General features: G+C 52.3%; 1 protein-coding gene across 1 annotated transcript; it reads left to right on the forward strand.

Annotated features, from left to right (window-relative positions):
- The first annotated feature begins 1,668 nt into the window (after positions 1 to 1,668).
- On the forward strand, positions 1,669 to 6,006 carry LOC115328424. Its single transcript, XM_029989620.4, has 2 exons — positions 1,669 to 1,870; positions 2,049 to 6,006. The coding sequence occupies exons 1-2, from the start codon at positions 1,669 to 1,671 to the stop codon at positions 6,002 to 6,004; spliced, it is 4,158 nt and encodes a 1,385-aa protein (XP_029845480.2). The 3' UTR covers positions 6,005 to 6,006.
- Positions 6,007 to 9,508: the final 3,502 nt, after the last annotated feature.

A 9,508-nucleotide genomic window follows, 5' to 3' on the forward strand; every position in this document is an offset into this window, starting at 1 on the left:
ACGTACGCTGCGGATTGGAAGCACCACGGACACGTGCTAAATTCGAGTGGTGACGGTAGCCTACGAGCTACCGTCAGCGTTCGCGAGCATCCTAGCAATGACAAAATATCAAACACTAAAACTAATAAAACTAGTAATCATGGAGTGCGATGAGATGGGGCACAAACGCGTGATCTCGCTGATCCGAGGATAACTCTTCGGAGTTTCCCGTTTTCCTATTGGGCCAGTGTCCGCTGGCACATGGTCCGCTATAAAAAGAACACTGTCACAGAATTCGAGCGTTTTGTGTGTTTGGTTTTTGAATTGATTTTTTTTTCTTTTTGTTCTTGCCGTCTATTCGGCTGGCCCGGCGCATTGAGCGGCAGGGTTCGTTCCTCGTCCGTTTTTTTTTTTGTTTTATGACCCCCTGGCCCCGCGCGTTGAGCGGCGGGGTTCGGGCACCGTCCGTTTTCTGTTTTATGACCCCCTGGCCCCCCTCGTCCCGAGGACGATTCTCGCGAGGTTTTTTTGCTGGTAGCGATGGGCCCCTCGGCTTCCCGGAATGTTGGGAATGGTTTCCAGATGTCCGAGTGGGGGTGCGCTGTATGGTTCGCTGGGATAGGCTCACTGCGGGGCCTGCCAGTGTGACGTGTGTTTTTGTTGATATGTATTTTGTTGTTGAAACTGTTGAAAAACAATTATTTTTTGAACGAGGGAGAGTGGTGTCTGCCGCTGGAATTTGGGAAAGTGCGGACCTCGGCTTGATTCCGAGCCGAGTTGGCCGAGTCAAGTTAGTGTGCGCGAAGACTTGGCCCGGGGGTGTACGCAACGCGAAGTTTGGGGCGGGACTGCGGTAGCGACGGAAGGCTGAGCACGGGAGGAGTTTGGGCTCCCTGGTCCAAGCGCTGCTTTGGGCGCCCAAGTGTGTGTGCGTTTGTGGGTGAGTGCCTGTGCCGAGGAGCCACGCCGACAGCACCCAGGCGCACATCGACATCCCAGGTTCGGTCGGCATCGCAAGAGGCCGCGTCACCCCCATCACCCACCGGACTCAGGTTCGCGCCACTCACCCCCCATATTACTTTGTATAGTTTATCCCTCCTTTAGTTTTTTTTTGTTCCTTTGAGTGCAAGTACTTAAATTGCAGAAAACTTTCTTTCTGAACGAGCGCTGTGTTTTTCATGTACAGATATAATCATACAACATAAGTCGCGCCTCAGCGCTTACTCTATGGGGCGGTCTGTTGTGTCTTGCTGTTGGAAGTTTTGTTTGTTTTGTTTTATGCATTGTCTAACGTATTTTCAGTAAACTATTTTTGTGGCTGAAAAGAAAAGAGTCTGTGTTGTTCATTCTCCCCTCACCGTGAGTCCGTCACCAGGGCGTGGACCTATCGTCCGGTCAGCGGTCCTATCAAAATTATAAATTTGTTTGCATAGGATATTATTTGGATCTTTTATTGTTAATTTTCACCGAACCTGTGACAAACTGGCGTCCGCGACAGGACCTGCTGACCACGGTGACGGCTCGGGCTGAGAGGGGACTGGAACGGAGAGTGTACAGTTAACCGTTACCGTAAATGGCGGGCTGTATAAAGCCTACGTGTATGCGGGACCCCACCGCTTGGCTTGCCGATCGCTAATGAGGCGGGAGTTTAAACCCTTGTACAGAAACTAGAGCGAGTTTGAACAAAATATGGAGCTCAACGAGCTAATCGCGTGCGGCAAAGAGCTCGGACTTGAGGGAGCGGCTCTCAAGAAATGGGTTGATCACGAAAGGGCCCAGGACAGAGCAACGAAAGCTCAAGAACAAGAGCAGGCACGGGAGGCGGAGCTTCGAAGCTTGGAGCTTAAGATTAAACTGCAGGAACTGCAGAACGCGGCTCCGCCAGGGACAGGTGAGAACGGGACGGCGTCGGCGTTGGTCAAGAGCCCACAGCGGTGGCTACCAACGTTTGACGAAAAGAAAGATGATCTCGACGCTTATTTGTCGCGCTTCGAGAGACTTGCGACCGGGCAGCTCTGGCCGCGCGCAGGAGCAATGGGCCACGGCCTTGAGCGTATGCTTGTCCGGAGAGGCGTTGGCGGTGTTTGCCCGACTAACCCCGGAGGATTCGCTCGAGTACGAAAAGGTGAAGAAGGCGCTCCTCCAGAGGTTTCGCTTAACCGCCGACGGCTTTCGGGACAAGTTCAGAGGTGCAAGGCCCGACAAGGGTGAAACGGGTACACAGTATGCGGCTAGGTTGTCCAGCCTTTTTGACCGTTGGATCGGCCTGTCGGGAACAGAGAAAGAATTCTCCGCCTTGCGTAACTTACTGCTTACGGAGCAGTTTGTTCGAAGCGTATCGCCGAAGATGTCCCTGTTTTTACGAGAGCGAAAGGGCAGAGCGCTGGAGGACATAGCGAGCCTCGCAGACCGCTATCTCGAGGCCCAGGAGCAGGAGCCCGTAAGGCACGAGGATACTGGAGGGGGTCCCTCGCAAAATGCATCCCATCTGAAGCCCAACGGAAAACGGAACGAAAACAACAGGTCCCCGGGAAAATGTTTCTTGTGCGGCAAGAGCGGACATTTGGCGGCTGAATGTCGAAGTGGAATGAACCAAAACAGGAAGGCAGTGGTCTGCCAGAATTGCGGCAAGACGGGGCACGCGGCTAACAAGTGCTGGAGTCCGGTCGGAGGGGCGCGGGTTTCCTGCTTGCATGCGGCCGGGGAAGAGATGAACGCCGTATCGGATCGTGTGAGAAATGGTTATGTAGAGCTGCGGGACGGCACAAAGGTACCCGTGGTAAATGCAATGTCCGCAGCCGCCCTTCTCACAGGTGACATGCCGGTGGCCGCCGGCAGGCTACAGGGACAGGCTGTCACGGTTCTGCGAGACACGGGATGCAATACTGTTGTGGTGCGCCGGGACCTCGTTTCCGACGAAAGCCTGACGGGACGGTCGAGCCTCGTCTACTTGGTCGACGGAACCGCGAAGGTTTTACCTGAGGCCAAAGTACATGTCCAGACTCCGTTCTACAGCGGGACTATCACTGCGAAGTGTATGGACAGCCCATTGTACGACGTCATTCTGGGAAATATTCCGAATGTGCGTGCTCCCGGGGACCCCGACGTAGACTGGAATAGGTCAGACGAGACCAAAAACCGAGCCCCAGATGACAAGCCAGAAAATACTGGGGTTTCGACGACCGCTGCCGTGGAAACTAGATCCAGGAAGAAGATGGCAGGGAAGGGCGTCAGTCCGCTACGAGTGCCAAGCATTGAAGGCGCCCCCGCGGGGCCGGAAGAGTTGGCTACACAACAAAAAGAAGACCCCAGCCTAAAGACGTGCTTCGAGCGTGTGGGAAAAGAAATGACTTGCAAAAACTCAAACGACAGGTACGAGTTCGCTATGCACGAGGGGCTGCTGTACCGAATTTTTCGGCCTGCGGTAGAGAGGGAGGTGCACCAGCTGGTGCTTCCCCAGGGACTACGAGACGTGGTGCTTCGGATGGCCCATGATGGCATCCTGGCTGGACACCAGGGAGCAGAGAAAACCACCCACCGGGTTCTAGAGGAATTCTACTGGCCCGGACTTCAAGCCGATGTAAAGAGATTCGTCAGGTCTTGCGATCAGTGTCAGAGGACCACCCCAAAAGGAAAGGTGACGAAGGCACCCCTCGGCACGATGCCCTTGATAGACACTCCTTTCCAGCGGGTGGCCGTCGACATCGTGGGCCCCATCACACCGGTGACGGCGAAGGGGAATCGATATATACTGACATTGGTCGACTATGCCACCCGATACCCTGACGCTGTCGCCCTCCCGGATATTACAACGGAACGTGTGGCTGAGGGCCTGGTAGAGATGTTTACACGGATCGGTCTGCCAAAAGAAATCGTGAGCGACCGCGGCTCGAACTTTACGTCAGATGTGATGAAGGAGGTGAGCAGGCTGCTCTCCATGACACAGCTCCACACCACACCATATCACCCTATGGCTAACGGCCTTGTAGAGAAATTTAACGGGACTATCAAGATGATGATGCGACGCATGTGCCAGGAGAGGCCGAGAGACTGGGACCGGTACCTCGCACCCCTTCTCTTCGCATACCGAGAGGTGCCGCAGGCGAGTCTGGGGTTTTCCCCCTTTGAACTGTTATACGGTCGACATGTGCGGGGGCCCCTCTCCGTTCTAAAGGAGCTGTGGACGAATGAGGCCCGGGAGCCGGAGATCCGTACCACCTACGAGTACGTGTGCGAACTCCGAAACCGACTGGAGGCGACCTGCCGGTTGGCCCATGAGGAACTCGAACGATCGGGTGCTCGGTACAAGAAGTACTACGACAAGAAGGCTCGGAACCAAGCCCTGAGCGCGGGTGACAGGGTGCTAATCTTGCTCCCGACAGACAACAATAAGCTGCTCATGCAGTGGAGAGGGCCCTATCCCGTCATGGCAAGGAAGGGCGAAGTAGACTATGCGGTGGACATCGGGCATGCAACGAGACTGTTTCATATCAACATGTTAAAGAAATACGAAGAGAGGGACCCGACGACCGCGAGCGGGGAAGGCATTCAGTGTGCTCTGGTAACGCCGGACGAGGGGGAGTGGGAGGACAGGCTGCCGCTCTTGAGCCTCGAAAGGGTGGAGGATAGTCGAGACGTGGCAATGGCTGACGGGCTTACGGAGCAACAGCGGCGGCAAGCCCAGACCCTCGTCAAGGAGTTTGAGGTGGTATTCTCAGATGTACCCGGGCGCACGGACCTAGTGGAGTGCCGGTTGGACATATCGGCCCCCAAACCGGTACACACAAAGCAGTACCCACTTCCGCATGCTGTGCGCCACACGATCAACGACGAGGTGCAGAAGATGTGGGAGATGGGAATAATCGAGCGGTCCCATTCGGCATACAACTCTCCTGTCCTCGCCGTGAAGAAGCCCGACGGCACCCATCGCCTATGTATTGATTTTCGGGCGCTCAATGATGTCCTGGACACCGATGCCGAACCGATTCCCCGAGTGGATACCTTGTTCTCGGAGATAGGAGCGAAGAAATATTTTTCGAAGCTAGATTTCACGAAAGGGTACTGGCAGATCCCTCTCTCCGAGGAGTCACGGGCCAAGACTGCCTTTTCAACGGACACGGGACTCTACCAGTTTAGATTCATGCCGTTTGGGATAAAGACGGCCCCGGCAATCTTCACAAGGCTCATGCGACGTCTTCTTGGGGCGGTGCCCGGGGTTCTATACTACTACGACGATGTCCTCATTGCAAGCAACACGTGGGAGGAGCACCTGGCGACACTCAGAGAGGTGCTGGAGAAGATCCGGGCCGCGGGGCTTACGGTGCGTCCCACAAAGTGTGAAATTGGGAGGGAAGAAATTGCCTTCCTGGGGCACCAGATTGGAAAAGGCAAAATGGCCCCTCTCAGTGGACTTGTGGAGAAAATCCAAGGAGCGAAACGACCGGAGACAAAGCGCCAGGTGCGCTCATTCTTGGGGCTGGCGGGATATTATCGGGAATTCATCGCCAACTACGCAGAGGTGGCCGCTCCCCTGACCGGCTTGACCCGAAAAGGAGGCAGCAACCGAGTCGACTGGAAACCGGAGCATGAGGAGTCCTTCGGTGAGCTGAAGCGCAGGCTGGCAAGCGCGCCGATACTTAGGCTGCCCGACATCCAAAAGCCCTTCGTTCTCAGAACCGATGCTTCGGATCAAAGCATCGGTGCAGTCCTCCTCCAGGCGCATGACGGTGTTCTACACCCGGTTGCATACGCGAGTCGGAGGCTTCTGCAAAGGGAGGTCGCCTACGCAACCGTTGAGCGTGAGGGGCTGGCGCTGATCTGGGGTATCCAGAAATTCCACACGTACCTATACGGGAGGCCCTTTGTGCTGGAAACAGATCACCAGCCCTTGCTTTACATCAATCGTACCCGACATTCCAATGCTCGTGTGATGCGTTGGAGCCTCCGGCTCCAGGAGTACGATTTTCGCGTACGATACATCAAGGGGAGCGAGAACGTTGGGGCGGATTACCTCAGTCGCTTGTAAGGTAGAGCCAACGCAATTTTTTTTTGCTGGCTCCTGTAGATGGCGTTGGTATTTGCTGAAGTGAACGCAGCCGAACTGTATTTGTATTTCTTTTTTTTGTATGTACGACTATAAAATGCTTGGTGTTTACAGTTGTTCGTGATAAATATCTGTTCAGTCGCATGCATACGTGCAGGCTGCCGCCCAGTTTTGTGTCGAATTGTGTGATTTCTCTATATTCACTGGTGAATATTTTTGAATTGGGGGTGGTGTCACAGAATTCGAGCGTTTTGTGTGTTTGGTTTTTGAATTGATTTTTTTTTTCTTTTTGTTCTTGCCGTCTATTCGGCTGGCCCGGCGCATTGAGCGGCAGGGTTCGTTCCTCGTCCGTTTTTTTTTTTTGTTTTATGACCCCCTGGCCCCGCGCGTTGAGCGGCGGGGTTCGGGCACCGTCCGTTTTCTGTTTTATGACCCCCTGGCCCCCCTCGTCCCGAGGACGATTCTCGCGAGGTTTTTTTGCTGGTAGCGATGGGCCCCTCGGCTTCCCGGAATGTTGGGAATGGTTTCCAGATGTCCGAGTGGGGGTGCGCTGTATGGTTCGCTGGGATAGGCTCCAGTCTTGGGCAGTAACTAGTTACTAGTAACGCGTTACCGGTAACTAGTTACTTTTTTCGGTAACTTTTAACTGTAACGCGTTACTCTTTAATACTGGTAACTTGTAACTGTAACACTGTTACTTTTTTATTGGGTAACTGTAACTGTTTAGGCCGTTACAGTTACTTTTTACTATAAAATTAAAATTCCTGGCTGACAAAAAAAAAAGAAATTGAACAAACAAAAAAAATTGCCTCGTTTTGCCCACGACGGACCATAGACGAGACGGACGAGCGAGCACGAAACCGGGAGATTAAGGAAGCGGCGCCTGCGGTGGTAGGGGAGGCAAACAATGTGTGTTTCACCGACTTTGGCTCAATCTTCTTCTGTGGGGACCGTCTGCGGGTGTCGGTGGTCATGCGACATGTCTCCGAGTATTCCGTCTGGGCTGTGTCTGCCCTTCCCCCTCTCCCTTCCTCTTTGTCAGATATGTCCGCGCTGTACGTCGCTTTTACACCCAGCCGGTCGCCGCTCCCTCTTCGCTATGAGTTTCCAAGGAAGCCGTCCCCATATTAGGCGGAAAGTCGGCGCTTGTTTAACTTATTCTTTCTCTTCGGAACCGCTCGAGTAAATTGCCTTTCCCGCTGACAGCCCCAAGAAATACTCCAATAGACGTTTTGTTGTGGATTCTCTGCAGTGCTCCAGCTGAAGCGATTACCCGGAAAACACGTGTTTTTAAGAGAGAGAAATTGCTGTTTTGAGGCGCGTGTGCGGACTGATCTTCCACAGTTGGCGTTTGAGACAGAGGCGCCGCGGTGGTCGTCGTACACACGTAGAGCACCAGAAGGCCTCACTTTGTCTCCTTTCCCCCTATATTCTTCCAAAGCTGTTTGACCTGCTATATTTAAGCCTGCTTTCGAGTATATCCCATAAGGTAATTATGTGACCATCTGTGACCATCTGTGTCCATGATAAAGAGGATCTTCATCAGGCTCAACACGGGGATTCCGTCAAGCGCGCCGGCTGAACGCCTGTTCAGCAAAGGACGCGATGTGTTCGCCATCAAGAGAGGGAAGCTCTCCGATGACAATTTTGAAAAACAGTTGATATTAAGTTATAACAAATATTGCAAATAAGTTATAATCGTTAAAATTCTGAAACGACGAATGACACAAAAAAGAAGCACCCTTCGGTTTTAATGTTTTCTAATTTCTCAGCAGTTCATCTTTCTTCTCACTACAGTGTAACAAATAAAATATTTTTTTTGGTTTATGGTTTCTTGTGTCCAATTTTGGTACTGTAACGAGAAAGTAACGGCGTTACTCTTTCTGCGGTAACTGTAACTGTAACACGTTACTTTTTTAATCCGATAACTGTAACTGTAACAGAGTTACTTTTTCCCCCTAGGTAACTGTAACTGTAACACTGTTACTTTTTACTGGTAACGTGCCCATGACTGATAGGCTCACTGCGGGGCCTGCCAGTGTGACGTGTGTTTTTGTTGATATGTATTTTGTTGTTGAAACTGTTGAAAAACAATTATTTTTTGAACGAGGGAGAGTGGTGTCTGCCGCTGGAATTTGGGAAAGTGCGGACCTCGGCTTGATTCCGAGCCGAGTTGGCCGAGTCAAGTTAGTGTGCGCGAAGACTTGGCCCGGGGGTGTACGCAACGCGAAGTTTGGGGCGGGACTGCGGTAGCGACGGAAGGCTGAGCACGGGAGGAGTTTGGGCTCCCTGGTCCAAGCGCTGCTTTGGGCGCCCAAGTGTGTGTGCGTTTGTGGGTGAGTGCCTGTGCCGAGGAGCCACGCCGACAGCACCCAGGCGCACATCGACCTCCCAGGTTCGGTCGGCATCGCAAGAGGCCGCGTCACCCCCATCACCCACCGGACTCAGGTTCGCGCCACTCACCCCCCATATTACTTTGTATAGTTTATCCCTCCTTTAGTTTTTTTTTGTTCCTTTGAGTGCAAGTACTTAAATTGCAGAAAACTTTCTTTCTGAACGAGCGCTGTGTTTTTCATGTACAGATATAATCATACAACATAAGTCGCGCCTCAGCGCTTACTCTATGGGGCGGTCTGTTGTGTCTTGCTGTTGGAAGTTTTGTTTGTTTTGTTTTATGCATTGTCTAACGTATTTTCAGTAAACTATTTTTGTGGCTGAAAAGAAAAGAGTCTGTGTTGTTCATTCTCCCCTCACCGTGAGTCCGTCACCAGGGCGTGGACCTATCGTCCGGTCAGCGGTCCTATCAAAATTATAAATTTGTTTGCATAGGATATTATTTGGATCTTTTATTGTTAATTTTCACCGAACCTGTGACAGAACACGATAGATTAAGGTGCAAAAATATAGAACACAAGAAACTAAAACAAGCATTGTAAACACTCACGCAACCGGTAATGTGAAACACAGCGACACCTGAGGTGCGACGTCGCAGCTGCTAGGGTGTCATTTCGGAGTAGATGGACTGAATGAACGGTAAATGTGCGAGCGCACACCATGGTGTCCGCATAGGCCGTTTCGTATTAAACCGAGTAACACACCGGACGAAAATTCCATAGCATTTTGGAACAAATGAGGGTGTATTAAATAGAAGAGGAAATAACTTTATTGAAACCAGAGTGAGACTGGTTCCGGGTGAAGCCGTAGTCCAGCGCCTCAGTGTCTTCCGCCGCCTTCCTCGCCCGATACTCCAGGTCGCGTTGGTCTTGAGCGGTTGAGTTTAGCAACACAGCTTCCCAGGTCTGGCAATTGGGATTGTGTATGGGTGGGAGGATCCGGTTTGAGTTACATGCCCAAGTTATCTGGTAAAGAGACGGGTACACCCGACAAAACGGACATTCCCCCGGGCATCGTGTCGGGTAGAATTAGTGCGAGTTGGCTAAATGTATGTATGCACCAGTCTACATCTGCCTCCAAGACGTAGCCTCC

This window comes from Ixodes scapularis, unplaced genomic scaffold (genome assembly GCF_016920785.2).
Source record: "Ixodes scapularis isolate PalLabHiFi unplaced genomic scaffold, ASM1692078v2 PGA_scaffold7__128_contigs__length_106722199, whole genome shotgun sequence".
NCBI lineage: Eukaryota > Metazoa > Arthropoda > Arachnida > Ixodida > Ixodidae > Ixodes > Ixodes scapularis.

Bases quoted from the DNA above. Each gene is read 5' to 3' on its own strand.
- LOC115328424 (XM_029989620.4), top strand. From the start codon at position 1,669: ATGGAGCTCAACGAGCTAATCGCGTGCGGCAAAGAGCTCGGACTTGAG. The intron at 1,871-2,048 runs GTGAGAACGGGA...GCTTGTCCGGAG, and splicing joins CGCGGCTCCGCCAGGGACAG to AGGCGTTGGCGGTGTTTGCC.